General features: G+C 38.8%; 1 protein-coding gene across 4 annotated transcripts in view; it reads right to left on the bottom strand.

Moving 5' to 3' along the window:
• The window catches only part of RIGI (RNA sensor RIG-I), a 38,712-nt gene extending 26,734 nt beyond the window's left edge, over window positions 1-11,978 (bottom strand). The window contains exons 1-3 of one of the 4 annotated variants that reach the window (XM_015073475.3): window positions 11,297-11,978; window positions 5,187-5,321; window positions 903-1,084 (exon numbers count right to left, since the gene is read on the bottom strand). In XM_015073475.3, coding sequence (XP_014928961.1) covers window positions 903-1,084; window positions 5,187-5,321; window positions 11,297-11,402 — 423 coding nt within the window. In that variant the 5' untranslated portion in view covers window positions 11,403-11,978. Of the gene's footprint in view, window positions 1-902; window positions 1,085-1,593; window positions 1,647-5,186; window positions 5,322-11,296 lie in introns of those variants that run through there. The other 3 variants (XM_015073469.3, XM_053205008.1, XM_053205009.1) reach the window with 3 other exon arrangements.
• Between the last annotated feature and the right edge of the window lie 7,680 nt (window positions 11,979-19,658).

Here is a 19,658-nt window from a genome sequence, read left to right as displayed (position 1 = left end):
CGTGGCATCACTATGTCAAGCCAGGTGTTCTCACCTCCTTGGAGACCTTGTATCTATCAGCAGCAGCAATGTTAGGAAACAATCCATTTGACAACCATTCAAAATAAGGGTACACTGGCATAAAGAGATATTTGGAAGAATATAACAGAATATTAACAAATGGTTTCTCAGGGTAATGGGACCTATATGATTTTTATTATTAATCGTTACTAAAATGTATTGAGCATCTATGATTATATGCTAGGCATATATAAACATATATATATATAAAATATATATAGAATACACATAGAATATATATAATATAAATATATATAATATATAAATATATATACAATATATACATAATATATAATATAAAATATTTTACAAAATATAAAATATATATAATCTCATTTAATCCTTATAAAAGTATCATGCTAATAAGATACTATCATTATTTCCATTTTATACATAAAAAAAGAGGTTTAGAGAAAATAAGCAACTTGCCTAAGATCACACCACAAGTAGGTGGTTAAACTAGGATTCTAACAAAATTTGTGTCCAAAGCCTGAACGCTTAACCACTAGACTCTATAGGTTTTCTTTTTATTTGCTAAACTGTTCAACTTTATTTAAAGTTGCATAAAATATTATTCGCAAAAATAATTTTAACTGAAAATAGGACAAACCTGAAAAACCTGTGACATTAAAAATTATTCAGTTCACAACTAAAAATACTATTCTAGGTAATTATGCCTCAGAATTGAGGACTTTTGTGGATTTCAATGATCTTTCTTGGGTCTAAATCAGTGGAGAAAACAGAATACATTTCCCATGTTCAAATTACTTCCCCCAAATTCAGTATTTAATATTAAATTAATTCGAATTAATTAATTATATTAAATATAGTAATTAAATTACCTGCATAATTTCTTCACATTCCTGACTAATTAAACATTTAGATACTTCAGGAAGGATATCTTTTGGATTAACTGTAGTTTTAAATTCTGGTTGTAAACGCTTTAACAGTGACCTATATTCCTCCAACCTTTCAATGGTTTGGAAATCCCAACTTTCAATGGCTTCATAAAGTCCAGAATAACCTGAAAAGAAGAAAATAGGGGCTTTTATGAAACCAACTAAAAGATATTTGAAGATTAACATCATACAATCATGTTTGAATGTACAGTGAGAGAACCCAAAAGGTATCTGTGAACCACCTGAATAATTAATGATCTTTCAAAAAGAAAACTCAATATTCATTTTAGGCACCCAACATTTTAGGTCCTCCAACATTTATTATCTCTTAGGAGAAAGTGCTAAGGATAATGTGAAGTCTCACATTCGGTCTTAGTATAAAATCTCCCTTCCACAGTGTGCCACGGATCTCACCTACAGCCTCTGTATCTTCCAAGGAGTCAAAACATCATACAATCATGATCTTCCCAGTGCAAAGGCAAAAAGAAACATAAATCTTAATTCCTGCCCCTAAGGAACTTAGCCTTCTACATTACTCCAAGGAAAGAAAAACCTCTCCAACTTTAGTAACCTAGGAATGCTTCAATCTAAGGTTCTCAAACAGAATCACCAGGCTTCTCACCACGGATCTCACCTACAACCTCTGTATCTTCCAAGGAGTCAAAACATCATACAATCATGATCTTCCCAGTGCAAAGGCAAAAAGAAACATAAATCTTAATTCCTGCCCCTAAGGAACTTAGCCTTCTACATTACTCCAAGAAAAGAAAAACCTCTCCAACTGTAGTAACCTAGGAATGCTTCAATCTAAGGTTCTCAAACAGAATCACCAGGCTTCTCACTCTAAAGCCCACATTCTCTTTATTTGGAAGAACCTTGCAACAAAATGAACACTTGGGAACCCACTATCCAATTTAACAACTAGAGTTTCCTAAGACTTTTGTGGGGGTGTACTTCTTTTTACCCCTCCTTTCCCCTCCCTGCAAAGAGACTACCATCCTGTATTTGATGTATCACTCCCTTCATTTTTTTTGAATAGTTTCCTAGCATACGTTTAACTCCTTAATGTATGTTTAGTTTGACTTGTTTGGAACTTCATAATTATATCCTACTAAATGTAATTTTCACTGCTTTTTAAAAAGTTTAATATTACATTTCTAAGCTTCACCTGTGTTGTCATGTGTGGCTGTGTTCATACATTTTCACTGAGGTATAATGGGCCAAGTGTCAATATTGTAGAATTTATTTATCTATTTTCTTCCTGAAAGACATTGGGGTTGCTTCCAGTTTTGGTTGGTTGGTTGGTTGCTTTTGTTATTACAAGTGTTCTACCACCATTCTTGTATGTGTATTCTGGAATATATGTGTGAGTTTTTCTAGGGCACATACTTAAGAGTGAAACTCTTGGATAGAGGGATACAAGAGAGTTGACCCATACAAGATGATGCCAAATTGTTTTTCAAAATATTTGTATTAATTTATACTCTGTATAGGGACATTTAAGATTTCCCGTGATTAAATATCCTTTCCAAGTCTTAACTTTGTTGGACTTCCTAAATTTTGCTATCTAGTAGTTAATAAAATGCTATCCTAATTCACAATTCCCTAATTGCTATTGGGCTGAGAATCTTTTCTTATGTTTATTAACCTTTTCTACTTCCTATTCTTTGGAATGTTGGTTTCACACTTTTGCCCTGTGGATGTTTTCTTTCTTTTTATAATTAATTTTAAAGCCTTTTTAACACATTCTAGATATTAATCTAGAATCTATTAATCTCATCTATTAATCCTCTCCAGTTTGTGATTTGTTTTTTCACTTTCTTTAGTGTTGTGATAAAGAGATGTTTTTAATTTAATGTAATCAGATTTGTCAATTTGTCTTTTATGGATAATGCTTTAATGTATCGTTTCATAAATCCTGCTATACCCCAAGGTCATAAATTATTATTCTATATTCTTTTCTACGATTGTTAAATTTTTGCCTTTTGGAATTAAGTCTTTAATTCTGGTGAATTCATTTTGTATGTATGTGTGAATGGAATGAGCTAAGGAATACAAATTTGTTTTACATGGGTATGTAAGTTAGGGTTTATTTGGTTTTTAACATCATTCTGTCTATAATGGCATACTGAAATTTATTAAAAGTCCCTCCATTCCTAATGGTCCTCCCTTTCAAGTGGTCTCAAATATATCAGGTTTTCATAAATATAGGAATTTAATTGAAGGCTCTCTAGTTCATTGGTCAGTTGGTCAATGCCAGGATCAACGTTAAGCTGTCTCAATGCCTATGGCTCTAAAATAAATCTTGTTATCTAGAAGAGGAAACCCCAGCCTATTTAATTCTTCTTTAGGAATGTCCTATTCTTAGATCATAATTCTTCCATTTACATTTTAGAATAATTTAGAAATTTGTCAAGTGCATGAAAAAGCATGTAGTATTTTTACTAAAGTTGTATTGAATATAACACTTGATTTTAGTCAAAAGGCTGAGAAGGAATAACAATTGTACTGAATATAAATATCAATGTTGAGAGAGCTGATATTTTTATGGTATTAAGTCTTCCTCTCAATGTGCATGGGTATATATCTCCACTTCAATAGGACTTCTTTAATATCTTGCAATAACGCTTTATCATTTTCTCCATTCAGACCTTACACATCTTTTGCTAGGTTTTTTCCTAAATACATTACAACTTTTGTGACTATTGTAAGTGGTATCCATTTTGGACTACATTTTCTATTTGCTTCTGGTGCGTAGAAATGCAACTAATTTTTATGCTTTATTTTTATTTCAGTAAAATTATAATGTTAAATTAGTTTCAGGTGCACAACATAGTGATTCAACAATTCTATACATTACTCACTCAGTGCTTATCACGGTAAGTGTACTCTCGATCCCCTTTATCTGTTTCACCCACCTCCCCATAACCACTTCCCCTCTAGCAACAACCAGTTTGTTCTCTATATCTAGGAGTCTATTTTTTATCTTTTTCTTTGTTCGTTTTCTTTCTTAAATTCCCCCTATGAGTGAAATGTTATGCTATTTGTCTTTCTCTGCCTGACTTATTCCACTTAGCATTACACCCTATAGATCCATACATGTTGCAAATGGCAAGATTTCATTCTTTTTTATGGCTGAGTAATATTCCATAGTATATATACTACATCTTTACCCATTCATCTATGAATGGACACTTGCATCCATATCTTGGCTATTGTAAATAATGCTGCAATTAACATAGTGGTGCATATATCCCTTTGAATTAGTGTTTTTGTTTTCTTTGGGTAAATACTTAGTAGTGGAATTATAGGATCATACAGTAATTCTATTTTTAATATTTGGGATACCTCCATACTGTTTTCCACAGTGGCTGAACCAGTTTGCATTCCCACTAACCGTGCACAAGGGTCCTTTTTTCTCCATATCTTCACCAATAATTATTATTTCTGGTGTTTTTTATTTTGGCCAATCTGACAGATGTGAGGGACTATCTCATTGTGGTCTGATTTGCATTTCTCTGATAATGAGTGATGTTGAGCATCTTTCCATGTGTCTGTTGGCCATCTGGCTATCTTTGGAAAAATGTCCACTCACATCTTCTGCCCACTTTTTAACTGAATTGTTTGGGGGTTTTGGCGTTGAGTTGTAGAAGTTCTTCATATATTTTGGATATTAACCTCTTATTGGATATGTCATTTGCAAGTAACTTCTCCCGTTCAGTAGGTTGTCTTCTTGTTTTGTTGATGGTTTCCTTTGCTGTGTAAAAAAAGCTTTTTATTTGTTGTAGTCCCAATAGTTTAATTTTGCTTTTATTTCCCTTGCCAAAGGAGACAAATCTAGAAAAATGTTTCTGTGGCTGATGTCAAAGAAATTACTTCCTATGTTTTCTTCTAGGAATTTTCTGCTTTTGGGTCTTGCATTTAAGTTTTTAATCCAATTTGGGTTTATTTTTGTGTATGGTGCAGAAATGCAACTAATTTTTGTATTTTCATCTTATATCTAATATACTTGCCCAATAATAAACTCTCCCAATAATCACTCTGTAGCTCCCTGTGGATATTTCAGGTAGGCAATTATATTATCTGACTGAAAATAATCCCTTACATTGCCTCAGATTAAGAAACAGGAAGTACATGGGGATAGCTCAAAATTAATAGTATTTCACTTTTACAGCATTTTGAAACAGTCAAATAACATACTCTGATTTGTAAGAATAATGAACTAACCTGCATGAGCAAGGGCATCCAAAAAGCCACGGAACCAGCCTTCTTCCTGGAGCTCCAATAGGAACTTAAGAAAAAGTGAGGCAGCCTCCATCGTGCCCTTATTGTTTTTCTCAGCCCGAATATACTGCACTTCATCTATAAACAGAAGCGAGAGTGACTCATCAAACTGCAGAATCACTAATCACTGGAAGAAAAACCTGCAAAGCGTTGTCAGACCTAATCAAATGGGGATGGTGATTTTAACAAATCACAGCAATGGAAGGCAAGAAGGCAGCAAGCCCTCCGTTCAGGCAGAGTATGGCCATTCTTCACCAACTAAGCCCACCCACCCATCCTCTCCAGAAACTTCTTCTAGTTTGGTATGGAAGTCTGGGAACATGCTCTAAAGCAATCACTTAAAAAGGGAGTTTCTTAACAATCCCTGAGAAAGCACCCCCACAACAAAGAAGTCATTATAGCACTGGATTAGATGGAAGAACAAAGTCTTCTTCCAACATTTTGATAATCTCTTGTTCAAAAGTCTGAATTAACTGTAGGACTAAAAGCGTGTGAGGATAGGACCACTCCATGGCATCTTTAATTACACTGGACTCAGAAAGAGTTAGAAATGGAGTGATATCTTCATGGTCCTCTTTCTAGGTTTTTGCTTGAATGGCATGAAATACGGCACACAAGAGAAGCTAAACAGAAACACAATGAGACCAAGTAGCAGAAAACTATCCACCCAACTGCTGGTGGTCTTGCTAACCTGACACACTAACTCCATGTCTGGGGTGGTGACCAAATGGTTGCCTTCAAATGACCTGACACTTGATAGTGTCCCTTTTTTTCCCCCTATTGTCAGTGGAATGTAAATTCCAAGAAGTAAACCAGTTGCCTGACTGGTTAACCACTGTATCCTCAGAGATTAAAAGAGGACCCAGCACATAATAGACAATGAATGAATGAAGAAAGGAAGGGATAGCCTCCTTCTCTGCCAAGGTCTCTGTCTTGGAACAGTAAAGTTAACACTTTCAATGTGCAAAATTCAATGGTTTTTAGAGTTGTGGAGCTATCTCTACTATCTAATTTTAGTACACTCTGACTAGTAAAAAGAAATCTTGTACCAGCCACTCCCATCTCCCTTCCCCTTAGCTAACCACTAATCTACTTGGGTCTCTACAGATTTGCCTACTTTGGAGATTTCATATGAATGAAATCATACAATATGTGGTCTTTGTAAGTGAGTTCTTCCACTGAAGCATAACGTTTTCAAGATTCATCCATGCTGTAGCTTGTACATTCATTCCTTTTTATTGCTGAATAATATATTACTGTATGGATACACCACCTGTTGTCCATCCATTCATCAGTTAATGAGCATTTAGGTTGTTTCCACGTTTTGGCTATTCTGAATAACAATGCAATGAACAGTCATGTACAAGTGTTTACGTACACATATGTATTCATTTCTCGAGTTTATACCTATGTGTGAGATTGCTGGGTCATATGGTAACTCCATTTAACAGTGTAAGGAATTATCAAACTGCTCTCCAAAGGAGCTATACTGTTTTACATGCCCACCAGCAATTTATGAGGATTCCAATTTTGTTTTTTTAATATATGAAATTTATTGTCAAATTGGTTTCCATACAACACCCAGTGCTCATCCCAAAAGGTGCCCTCCTCAATACCCATCACCCACCCTCCCCTCCCTCCCATCCCCCATCAACCCTCAGTTTGTTCTCAGTTTTTAACAGTCTCTTATGTTTGGCTCTCTCCCACTCTAACTTTTTTTTTTTTTCCTTTCCTTCCTCCATGGGTTTCTGTTAAGTTTCTTAGGATCCACATAAGAGTGAAACCATATGGTATCTGTCTTTCTCTGTATGACTTATTTCACTTAGCATCACACTCTCCAGTTTCATCCACATTGCTACAAAAAGCCATATTTCATTATTTCTCATTGCCACGTAGTATTCCATTGTGTATATAAACCACAATTTCTTTATCCATTCATCAGTTGATGGACATTTAGGCTCTTTCCATAATTTGGCTATTGTTGAGAGTGCTGCTATAAACAGTGGGGTACAAGTGCCCCTATGCATGAGGATTCCAATTTTTTAACACATCCTTGCCAACACTTCTGTTTTTTAGTTTATCTATCCATATTAGTTTTCTGTGGCTGCAATAACAAATTAGCATTAACTGGTGGCCTTCAAACAATAGAAACTTATTCTCTTACAGTTCTAGAGACCAAAAGTCTGAAATCAAGATGCTGGCAGGAACACACTTCCTCTGAAGGCTCTAAGGGACAATACATCCCACTTCCCTTCCAGCTCCTAGCATTCCGTGGTTTGTGGCCACATCAAATCTTTGCCTCTTTCTTCATGTTATTCTCCCCTCTGTTTGTCTGTCTTGTGGCCACATCACTCCAATCTCTGCCTCTATCTTCACATGACATTCTCTTTGTCTCTCTGTATTTTCACATGGCTATCTTCTTATGAAGACACCAACCACATTGATTAGGATCCCACCCTACGCCAGCACGTCCTCAACCTTAACTGATTACCTCTATAAAGATCCTATTTCCAAATAAGTTCACATTCTGAGGTAGTGGAGGTTAAGACTTCAACGTATCTTTTTTAGGGACAACACAATCTTGTTGCCTACCCCAACTTCCCTGGGCACACAACTGTACCCTATCCTTTGGGATAGTTAATCCTGTTCCTAGACTCTATCCTTAGAGGTGGGTTCTTACTCCCAGGCCTCCTTGCCCTTCATTCTTTCCTTAGACATTCCACCAGCCATAACTGGCTCTCCCGCATGAAGGTCCAGATAAGTCCCAGTCACAGCTGAAACCTTCCCAGGGAAACTGTCTTGCTGCATCCTGGGCAGGTTAGCTTCACTCTGCACAAGGTCAGGTCCACCCTGCTGCTACCTAGTCCTGATATCTCCTGCTTCCTCAAAAGCACTGGGAGTTCAATGCAGGGAAAATTCTATTTTGGTACTTTCCTACTACCTTTGCCATCCTGGCCACTCTGTGATTCCATAGCCAGCTTCTCAAGGTAGAATTTCTTGATCTCTTTTCTGTGCTTTCTTGGTCTCTTTACATGCCTCTGACTAGAGCACTGGCACTGCATAGTACACAGTAACTGTCTGAGTGTCTATCTTTTCCCATTGACAGTGATCATGGACATGTTGTATCCATTTTTGTCTTCATCTTTGTATTCTAATTATCAACAAAGCGTCTGGCTCATGTATGGTCCAGAAAATGTTACTGAAGGAATGGGTAAATACTCAGAATACTGCTCACGGAGGGCCCCTCCAAGATAAGGGTTAGCCTTCTACTCCAAAGGGATATTGCAAAAAAACTTATAGCCCACAACCTAGTCTGCCTTGAAACATCCTGGACAACCAGTAAATAAGTAAAGCCCTGCAGCACCCTAGTGACCATGCAAGCTCTCCAGAAGAAACATGGCTTCAATTCTCCTTTCCCAAGATTCAACTAGTGTACAATATCCAACATGTGGAGACAAAGATTATGGTAAAAGAGATATTGGATATTGCTGGTGTAATTTAAACATATTGGTGTATTTGGTGTATTCATTCATGGGGAATGAATTTTTGGGCATAAGGAGAGTGTAGATAAGCTCCCACTTCTAGGGGGGAAAATGAGTCAGAAAGTTTATATCCAGCTACAACACTCATGTCTCAGCTCCCTAACTGAATCCTGATAGAGTATACTTGTCACAATTAAGGTTAACCAATAGAATTCAGAGATTCCAAAGCATCCAAGAAAAAAAAAATAGGGGATAGAGAAACTTTATCAATCTAACGGAAAACAGAAAAAGATGAGAAGAAAGAAAAAAGTTTATGGATACATGTGCACATTATAAAGAATAAAGAAATGAACAGGAAAAATATAAACCAACTAAATGGTATCACTTGCCCTTGGTAAGAAGCTGGAAACGAAACTTCTATTGTTTCTTTAACATTCAAAAATAAGACAATACTATAGTGTTCTGCAGCTAGCTTTTTCTATTTCCCGTTTGGTACTTTGTGATTACACTATAACTATAAATTAAAACCACTATATATATTAAAAACTATGCTGTCTATGTGCTCCCAAAGCACACTATGGTTTTCCATCAGAGTAATTACCACATTTCATCATTTATGGTGTACTTAGTTAGCAACCTGCCTTCGCATACACACTTTTTTTTTTTGTCAAGTTTTTATTTAAATTCCAACTAATGGACATACAGTGCAGTATTAGTTTCAGGTATAGAATTTAGTGATTTATCACTTACATACAATACCCAGTGCTCATCACAGTATCAAATGTATTTTTTTTCAATATATGAAATTTATTGTCAAATTGGTTTCCATACAACACCCAGTGCTCATCCCAAAAGGTGCCCTCCTCAATACCCATCACCCACCCTCCCCTCCCTCCCATCCCCCATCAACCCTCAGTTCTCAGTTTTTAAGAGTCTCTTATGCTTTGACTCCCTCCCTCTCTAACTCTTTTTTTTTTTTTTTCCTTCCCCTCCTCCATGGGTTTCTGTTAAGTTTCTCAGGATCCACATAAGAGTGAAAACATATGGTGTCTGTCTTTCTCCGCATACACACTCTTATCTCTGTTAGGTCAGGATCATTTCTATCACACTCACCACTGATTTTTCAGTTCCTAGCATGATGCTTCCTATTAGATAATACATGTAGTAAGTGTGTAAATTCTCTCCAATGCTAGCATATTGCCTAACATATGAGTTGTTCATCGAATGGACACATGAGTGCAAGAAAGAATGGGATTCACAACAGTTTGTTAGTGTTCCATTCATTCCAAGATTTCTAGAAGAGATTCTTGCAGGGGCTTATATTCTTCAGAGGCCCAAGCAACTCTGTGGCTCATTAGAATGTTACTTTGTTACTTCTCCCTGAGCACAACTAGAAAGCAGAAGCCCACTTTTGTTAATGGTATTCTTTCACTCCTCACTCCACAACCCTTGGTTTTACAAAGAAATTAGCCTTCAAATTACCTGTCTGCTTTCAGGTAATCTCCCAAAACTGCCTCACATCAGGAAAGATATTTGAGCAATTGGAGCCTGAAAAGGAGTTGCCAGATCCCTTCTCTCATCTCAACTCCTTCTAGGCACCACCTCCCTTTTCCTCTTTTCTTAAAGCCTCTGCTCATCTCCAGCACAGGGCACTTGGATTCAAATTTACAATATGGCATTCATCCATCATCATGTGTCTCAAAAGCTAGACAGAAACACCTGAATTGAAGCCTGCAGCCATTCAGTCCAGAGAGTCTTGCTCCTCTCAACCTTCCAGTCATTGCAAATAAGACACAGCAAGAGTAAGGGTCAATTACCTTGGAGCTCTCATAGCATTTTGTAATCATTAGTGTACATCTGTCCTCACCAGTCTCCCACCCCCAAAATCTTGAGCTGCATAGTATTTTAAAGAAGGGCCTAAATCTTATTCTTTAATCTCGATGTTGGTACAAAGCTGAAGACACATTAGACATAACCATTAAAGGAAATACATGAAGTGGACAATGATTGGTTTATCCAGCTTTGAACCAGACTAGACATGCACCCCTACACAAGTCATAGCACTTCTCTAGGACTCAGTTCCCCATCTGAACTTCCAAAGGCTCCTCCTAGCAATTTCTAGTCTAAAATGCGGTGGCAATTGAAGAAGCAAAACAGATGAACCTAGGACAAGGGAAGGAAAAATAAGATAAAAACAGAGAAGGCAAACCGTAAGAGACTCTTAAATATAGAGACCAAACTGAGGGTTGCTGGAGGGGTGTTGGGTGGGAGGATGGGCTAAATCAGTGATGGGCATTAATGAGGGCATTTGTTGGGATGAGCACTGGGTGTTATATGTAAGTGAATCATCAAATTCTATTCCTGAAATCATTATTGCACTATGTTAACTTAGATTTAAATAAAATTTAAAAAATAAAATAATTTTTAAAAATGCTTTAGGGATCTTGCCTCAACACCCGGGTTCCTAGCAGGCTACTTGTATTGATTAAAAGAAAGGAAAAAAGCACGGGAAAAACAAGTCCTAAACTGTTTCCTTGCTTCAAGGGGCTCGGGCCGCTGGGGACCACTCACCGTCCTTAAACCAGGGCGACATGTAGCTCAGGATATAGGTAGGGTCCAGAATCTTGATGACATAGTCCTGGAAGGCGCGCAGATTCCTCCTCTCCTCCGCCGTCATCCCAGTGGCTCAGCTCCCCGCGAGGTCCTACCTCACCGGTGCCCCACTCCCTTTAAAGCCCAGCGGCCGGCCAGGAGGGATTTTCTGAGAGGGTGTACTGGCCCAGCGGAGAGGCGGAGCCGCCGGGGAACCTAAACTGCAGAAGGGAAATGGAAACCGAAACCACAACCAGTGGTGAACGGGCCAGGGCTTGGCGGCTCGCGGAAGCGGGGCTGCCCCAGTTCCCCGCCTCCCTGACCGCGTTTTCCTGACGTTAGCCAACCTGCAAGTGCTCGCTGGCCCAGAGGGACGGAGGAGGATCCCTGGGAACTTTTTTTTTTTTTCTTCATTTTGCTTTTATAGCAGTAAAGTTTAGATTCAATAAATGCACAGATTTTAAGTGTATGATTCACTGAGTTTTGGAAAATGTGTATGTGTTAACTGCTTCCCCCAGGTTGTGTAGGTCCTACCTGCATGTTTAACCTAACAGGTATCTCCCACCTGTTTCCCAAACTGTATGTATTATTTTGCATTCCCACCAGTAGAGTCAGAGAGCTCCAGTAGCTACACATGGGTCAATTTGCCATCTTGGTCAATGTGAAATAGTGTATTGTTGTTGTTTTAACTCTTCAAATAGTTAATGATATGAGAACATTTGCATGTACCTGTTGGCAATTTACATATCTTCCTTTGTGAGGCATTAGTTTCCATCCTTTGCCTGATTGGGTTTTCTTTGTATTATGAACTTATAAGTTATTTATTCTAGATATAAGGCCATTGTCAAATATATGTATTTCAAATGTTTTCTCCTAGTCTGTGACTTACCATTTCATTTTCTTAAAGGTGTCTTTCAAGCAAATGTGAAATATTAAGAAAGCAAATAGAGCCATGAGATAGAAAATAAAGGAGATTGAAAAAAACTGTTTTAATGCAGTGGTAGGTCTTTCTAGGTAGGTCACACTTCAGCTGAGTCCTTAAGAAAGAGAAGGAATGAATTATTCAAAAAAATAGGAAGGGGGGGAATTCCATACAAGGGGACAGAAAGCACAAATGAGTCAAAGAGAAAAAGTGATTTGTATCAGGAATTTCTTGAACAAGTGATAAATGGCATGGAGTGTTACTGAATTGATGAAAGGGCCTTGTAAGGCAAAGAATAAAGTACAATGGAAACACATTGCAGGATTTTAAGCAAGGAGTAACATAATTTGATGACATTTTTTAAAAGACTTTCTCTCTGGCTCCTATGTGGAATGGGTAGATCGATGGGAGCTGACTCAAGTTAAGAGAGGATGAGAGCAAAGATGAGGACAGTGGCAATGCAGAGTATAAGAAATGAAAAGTTCCAGATATACTTTAGACATAGGATTGAGTGAAGGAAGTGGGAAAGGAAGAGGGGAAAAAAAATCAAGGCTACATTCCAGGCATTGGCTTGAGCAACTAGGAGAATAGTAGCACCAAGACTAAAATGAAGAAGACAGGTTTAAAACGTATCGTATTCTACCGTGAAAGAAAGATGTTAGGTAACAGCAAGTTCAGGAAGGAGAAATAAAGCAAGATAAGGGAATAAACAGTAATGAGGGCTGCTTATATTAGATGAGTGACTCAAGGGAGACCTAAGTGAAGTGAGATAGCATGCCATTTGGGTGAAGAGCATTCTAAAACAAAGTGCAAAGAGAAAATAAAAAAAAAAAAAAAAAACACATAGTACAAAAAAACAGGGGTGAACCAGGTCTGCAAAAGAAAAGAAAAGAAAAGAAAAGAAGGGGAGAAGAGTCACTAGAATAAAGTGGGCTGGGGAAAGAGAGGAGAGAGGTGGCCAAGGCAGTTCACATACAGCCTGACAGACCACACTAAGGACTTTGGTTTTGATTTTTTTTTTTAAGTTTATTTATTTGGGGAGAGAGAGCACAAGCAGGGGAGGGGCAGAGAGAGGAGGAGAAAGAGAATCCCAAGCAAGCTCCAAGCTGTCAGCGAGGCTTGATCCCACGAACTGCGAGATCACAACCTAAGCTGAAACCAAGAGCTGGATGCTCAGCCAACTGAGCCACCCAGACACCCCAGTTTGGGTTTTGATTTTAAATATGATGCAGAACCATTGCAGGATTTGGGGGTTATAACAAGACCTGTTTTTAAAGGCTCACTGTGGTTGACTGGAAGAAAACAAGCTGCAGGGAGACAGGTGGAAGCCTACTGACCAGGTAAGAAGCTGGTACCAGCACTAGTCCAAGTGAGAGATCATGGCATCCTGGATTGGGAGCAAAGCTGTGGAAGTGGTAAAGTGTGGTCATGAACTGAATGTGGGATATGTGAGAAACAAGTCAAGGAAAATTCCTCTTTAGCCTGAGCAGCTGCATGAATGGGCGTGCCATCTATTAGCATGGGACGTTCGAAGACAGGAAGGCTTGTAGGAGGAAATCAAGAACATACTCGCTTGCTGATGAGAATGATCCACAGGCAGTGCTTCTCAAACACGAATGCACAAGAATCACTCACAGGTCTTATTAAAGTACTGATTCTGACCTAGTAAGTCTGAGATTCTGCATTTCTAAGAAGCTGACGCTGGTGATGCTGATATTGCTGGTCCACAGACCTCATTCTGAGTAGCAAAGTAACTAAGTAACATGTAGCTAAGGAACTAAAAAGCAGGAGATACAGGAAAAAAGAGGATAATTTAAAAATCAAAATTCCTATTAAAGTGAGGTAAGTGAAATCCACAGCACATGCAGAGGGTATATGTCCCAGAACAGTGGTTCTCCAACTGTGGTCTGCCAGCCAGTAACATCAGAACCACCTGGAAACCTGTTAGAAAAGCAAATTCTTGGCATCCCAGACATTTTGAAGGTGTGGGCCCCAGAAATATGTTTTAACAAACCTTCCACATGCTACAGATGCACACATAAGTGTGAGGACTAAAGGCCTAGAGGAAGAAGGCTTTCTCCATTGAGTGGAGCAAACCTGGATGCTATGGTAGGTTGGATGCAAAAGTTACAATTCTTCACTTTTCCCAATACTTATACCTCTTACAATGCAATTTTGTAGCTCCTCCCATCAATACTGGTCTCTTTTCCTTCCCCTAGAATCAGCTTGGTCTTAGGACTTACTATAGGGAGAAAAAAAAAAAAGAGGAAATGATGATGTCAATTCTGAGCCCAGGTCTTGAGACTCCACACTTCTCTCTCTCTCAGACCCCTGTGACCACCAGGTAAACAAGCTCAGGCTAATGTGCTGGAAGATGACTACACAGAGTCCAATAATCCCAGATGAGGCAATCCTGGATCAGCAGGCCACCCAGTTGGCTGAGGACAGACGAACAAACCAGTCAAGACCAAATGGGTGGGCAATGTCTCTACTAACATGCTAGAGGGGTATTGTTTTGGTGAGCAGATAGGGTTTGTGTTTGCCCAAACCTGGCACTGATCAGAACTGCCCAGCCACTATGGAAAGCCTGCGGTAGAGACAAGTGGAAGGTTTGAGAAAGTAAAAGGTGTGAACTATACCCATTATACCAATGAGCAAGAACACTAAAGAAACTTGTTCACTTGGGATTGTGTTCTTATGGTGACACCAACCTGCAGTTCCTAATTTCCTTCAAAAACACTCAGGAGGATGCATGTAGGCACAACTGAAGAGCTGGGTTCATCCAGATGGAGGTCCTGCTAGGTAACAGGTTAGCAAACTATTGCAGGACAGATTTGGCATGTGACTTGTTTTTAAAGAGGCCACAAGCTGAAAATTGTTTTAACATCTTCGAAGAGTTACAAAAAAAAAAAAGACTATACAACATAGAGTACATCTGGCCCTTTACAGGAAAAGGTTGCTCACCCCTAAACTAAGTGAATGAAGACAGAAGGGCTAGAAAGAGGTTATTGTAAGGGAATGATTTAAACATAATCCAGAAAATCATAGCTGAGCATGAAGGGAAGTATAGAGAAGGAGGGTGATGGGTAGAGTAAGGTCAAAAGATTATACTTCCTAGTCCTGTATTCTAAAAATGGTATTAGATATCTTTGGAGGTGGCCTAATCTGCCCCACCCAGAACAGAATTCCCTGATTCAATGACCACATGAAGGTAACTCCCAAGACCTAAAAAATAAAATTAACCTCTTGGAAATTCTGTTTGTACCCTACTGCATGCAGGGCACTGCCTCTGATACAAGATATACAACATAAAATTGAAGAGGCAAGTAAAGTATATGGGACTACAGGGTACATATACTTGGTCTCTTTTGAAAACCTTTTCTTCTTTTGCCAGCCTCCTTAATGTTGTATTCTCTAGAATTTTCACTTATGCCTGCTTTTCTTGTTTTTCTACTCTCTGAAAGAACTCATCCACTTCTACAACCTCTCTAGTACACCCACCCTAGTTTCCCAGTAACTCCTAAATCACCTCCCCAGTCCCCATCTCTCCTCCAAGATTCACACTCCTATTTCCAGGTACCCACTGGAAATCTTCATCTGTCCAGATGTCCCCCAGGGTGTCCCAATAGAATTTTCTGTGATGATGGAAATGTTCTCTACCTATATTGGCCAATATGGCAGCCATGAGCCTCACTAAACACCACTTAAAATTCAGTTCCTCAGTTTTACTAGCCACATTTCAAGTGATCAATACCCACATGTGCCTAGTAGCTACTATATTGGACAGTGCAGCTCTAGGCTGCTCAGTCTCAAACTGAACTCACTGTCTTCCCCAACTATCCCTATTCCTCTATCTCCTAATTCTCACACGGGGTGGTGGGGAGGGGGGAGGAAATCTCATCATACCAGACTTTTCCCTCTCCTTACAGCCCATCCTCATGTACATGGTACCCAAATTTTGTCTAATCTACCTCAGAAATTGATTGAATTTCCACTCTCCACTGAATCCCTGTTGTTTTTCTAAAGGCCCTTCTGACTTCTGGTTTGAGCTATTGAAAAGAGCTCCTTAAGCAGTCTTTCATCGAGGTTTTCCCACTCCAAACATTCTTCTACATTACTGCTAGTTGTTTAAAAACTAATCGTTCCATTCCCACCTTCTTTAACATTTCTGTTGGTTCCACCCTATTCATTGTTACACCTCTAGCATTTAGCATAGACTCAGACCATATGTACTCAGCATTTGGTGAATAAATGAATTTTACAGACATAAGTCCAAAGAGGTATCCTTGTGCTTGAGAATGGTTTACCTATTTTAAGTGCAGATGGTCATGCAGAGAAACAAATACTAGAGATCTAATTCTGCCCCCTTGTGTCTGTATAAAAGCATATCATCTAATGCTTTACAGGGATGAATTTATGGACTCAGACCTTGGCCTAACTCAACTTCCATTTTCCTTGCCTCTTGCTTTTCTCAGGCACAGATCCAATGGATTTACCATTCCCCTACGTGCAGGTAAAGTGAGAATTTCCTAATTTTCACATTTTAACAACCAATCTTACTGTACTTTTTTAAATGGCCCTTTCGCACTTAATGTTTTCTAATACCTAAGTGATTCAGGTATTGACTAAAAACTCCGAGTGAAGAAATAACTATTTACCAAGTTTTCATTATCTTCTTTGTACACATGCCAGCTGCTCTAGTGGAACTCAAGCATAAAGTACAAGATATAATATCCATGACACAACTACCATTTTCTTCTCCATCCTTGATCTTCTGCCATCACCCACAGTATCTTCCATATAAAGGATACTTCCAGCCACATTGATCACCACCCTCAGTTCCAATCACCTTTACCTCTACCTCCACCCATTCTAGTTACTTCCAAACATGCCTAGCATTAGGCACTCTCTAAAATATTTTTTGTCTTATTCCTTCCTCCACTATATCTACTTGAACCTCACTGGAAAACAAATTATCTCCTGTTCTTTACGTATAATGGTGACCTAACTTCACCTTTCCTACACAGCCCAGAAGCCAGAATGCATCAATTCAGCTATACTCACCAATATCTCAACTCCCTTGCCTCCCTTTTACTAGTCACATTCAGAACTTCAACCATGAACCATCTATTTATTCACTCACCAAACACATACTATACAACAGCATTTTCTCATTCCTCTTCTCAAGTCCAATCTTACTCACGACCCATATTTCTCAGAAGTTGGCATTACTTCCTACTTCATGGAGAGAGGCTTTACAAGTGTGAATAACCTCATCTCAGTGCATCTTGCTCATGAGCATTTCTTTGTGCATTACCTCCTTCTGTCATTTCACAGTAAGACTTGCCTCTGCTTCTGCCCATTACTAATTCACTTACCTGTGCTGTGCTCTGCCATTCAGGAACTCTGCTCCATCAGTTACCTCTCCTTTACTTTTTTTTCCTATTCCAGGGTCTCCTTCTCAGAAAGCTTGTCTTCCCTCTATCCTAAATTACAAAACAAACAAACAAACAAAAACCTCTCTTGGGGCCCCTGGGTGGCTTGGTCAGTTAAGCGTCCAACTCTTGGGTTTTGGCTCAGGTGGTCTCATTGTTTCATCAGTTTGACCCCTGCATCGGGATTCTCTCTCCCCCCCTCTGCCCCTCCCCTGCTCATGCTCTCTCAAAATAAATAATAAATTTAAAAAACACCTCACCTTTGTTTTTATACCCCTCACACACTTGCTTCTGAGCATGGGATCAAGAGCAGTTAACCATGTATCTCAGACTAAGATCCTTATCTCAACAGGCCCAGGATTATAAATGGGACAATACTTCTAGTGACTGGTTCTTTCTCACAAAGTGGCTTTAATAGTTACTGCATGTTCGTCTGTGACTTTTTTTCCTTTTGCCACGTATATGTGGCTGAAAACTCTAACACACTCATACAGGTAACCTAGCAGGCCTACGGAGGCAATTTTATTAACGTTTTGAAATTATTTTAAACCTACAGAAATACAAAAATAGTATAAAGACTTCCCTTTTTTTACTCTCATTTTTTAACACTTTGCCATAATTTATCATTTTCTCTGTCTACATATGTAGCATTCTTTCTGAACCTTTTGAGAGTAGGCTACATACACAATTATGATTTAGCTTCCCATGTGGGTTTTCCTAAAGGCCCCAGTGGACATATCCATATAGTAGTGCCCCCCGCCCCAACTCACCTGCAATTTTGGTTTTCATGTTGGTTGTCCACAGTCAACTAGGATTTGGAAGCAGATGATCTGCCTTTTAAAGTATCCTGAGGTCAACAGTAGCCTAAGGCTACATAACAATGCCTTTGTCATTCACCTCATTTATCTCATCATGTAGGCATTTTACCACCTCACATCATCACAAGGATGAGTACAAGTTATTTTGAGAGACATTCACATAACTTTTATTACAGTATATTAATTGTCCAATTCTATTACTGCTGTCGTTAATTTCTTACTTCACCTAATTTATAAATTAAACTTTATCACAGATATGTATGTATAGAAAAAACCAGTACATACAGGGTTCAGTACTATTCAGTTTCAGGCATCCAGAGGGATCTTGGAACTTATTCCTTGCAGTTAAAGGAGTCATACCGTATAAATTCTGGTCTCAGTAATAGCTACATTAATTTAGTCAGTTAACATTTCAATTGTACATAGCTTAACGAGCTTAATGTTAGAAATGCACCCATGCTCAGAATTCTGAAAAAATCTGGTTTGTGAAGAGAAACCTCTCCCTCTACTTCCCATCCTTTGTCCCCATTGGTGGGGACAGTGGGATGGCCACAACTCAAACCAGCTCATACATGGTTTCTGGTATCCTGAAGAACCTTCTGAAAAATTTTTAATCCAGGGTGTACTGACTGACTAAAGGCATCCATACCCACTGGCAGGGGACTGTAATTATTCCCCATGATGGAAGAATTCCCAGTAAGAATGGGCTGTCAGTTCACCTGGAGTAAACCGTTGTTGCCCTTTTGTATGCACAGACCATTATTACAGATTAGATGGGTTGGTGAGGGCCTCCCACAGAGCTTACTGAAACTGGGAAGTAATGAAGTTTTCCTGTTGTCAATCTGAAGACTGATGAACAACCAAGTGCAAATGGTAGGTTGCATTCCCGTTAAAGTCACAGAAGTCACAAAAACACTAAAAACCTGAGGTAAAATAAAATGTCTCATGGACATTGAATTCAGATGAACAGGTTAAAGAACACAGGATTAGGCTAAAAGCTGACAGACAGCAGAGCCCCCTGAAAGGAGAAAGGAGGTCTTAGCCAATTTTCAACATCTCTAGCACCTAGTTATCCATCAGGTGCTGTAAGTACTTCTTATATGAAACGAAAGAGAAGGGATTTACCAGTACACATACATACAGTCGCCAAAGAACTTGCGGATTGG

Source organism: Acinonyx jubatus, chromosome D4 (assembly GCF_027475565.1).
Source record: "Acinonyx jubatus isolate Ajub_Pintada_27869175 chromosome D4, VMU_Ajub_asm_v1.0, whole genome shotgun sequence".
NCBI classification, from domain to species: Eukaryota; Metazoa; Chordata; class Mammalia; order Carnivora; family Felidae; genus Acinonyx; species Acinonyx jubatus.
The sequence above is the reverse complement of the archived record's forward strand: the minus strand, read 5'-3'. Positions and strand labels throughout refer to the sequence as shown.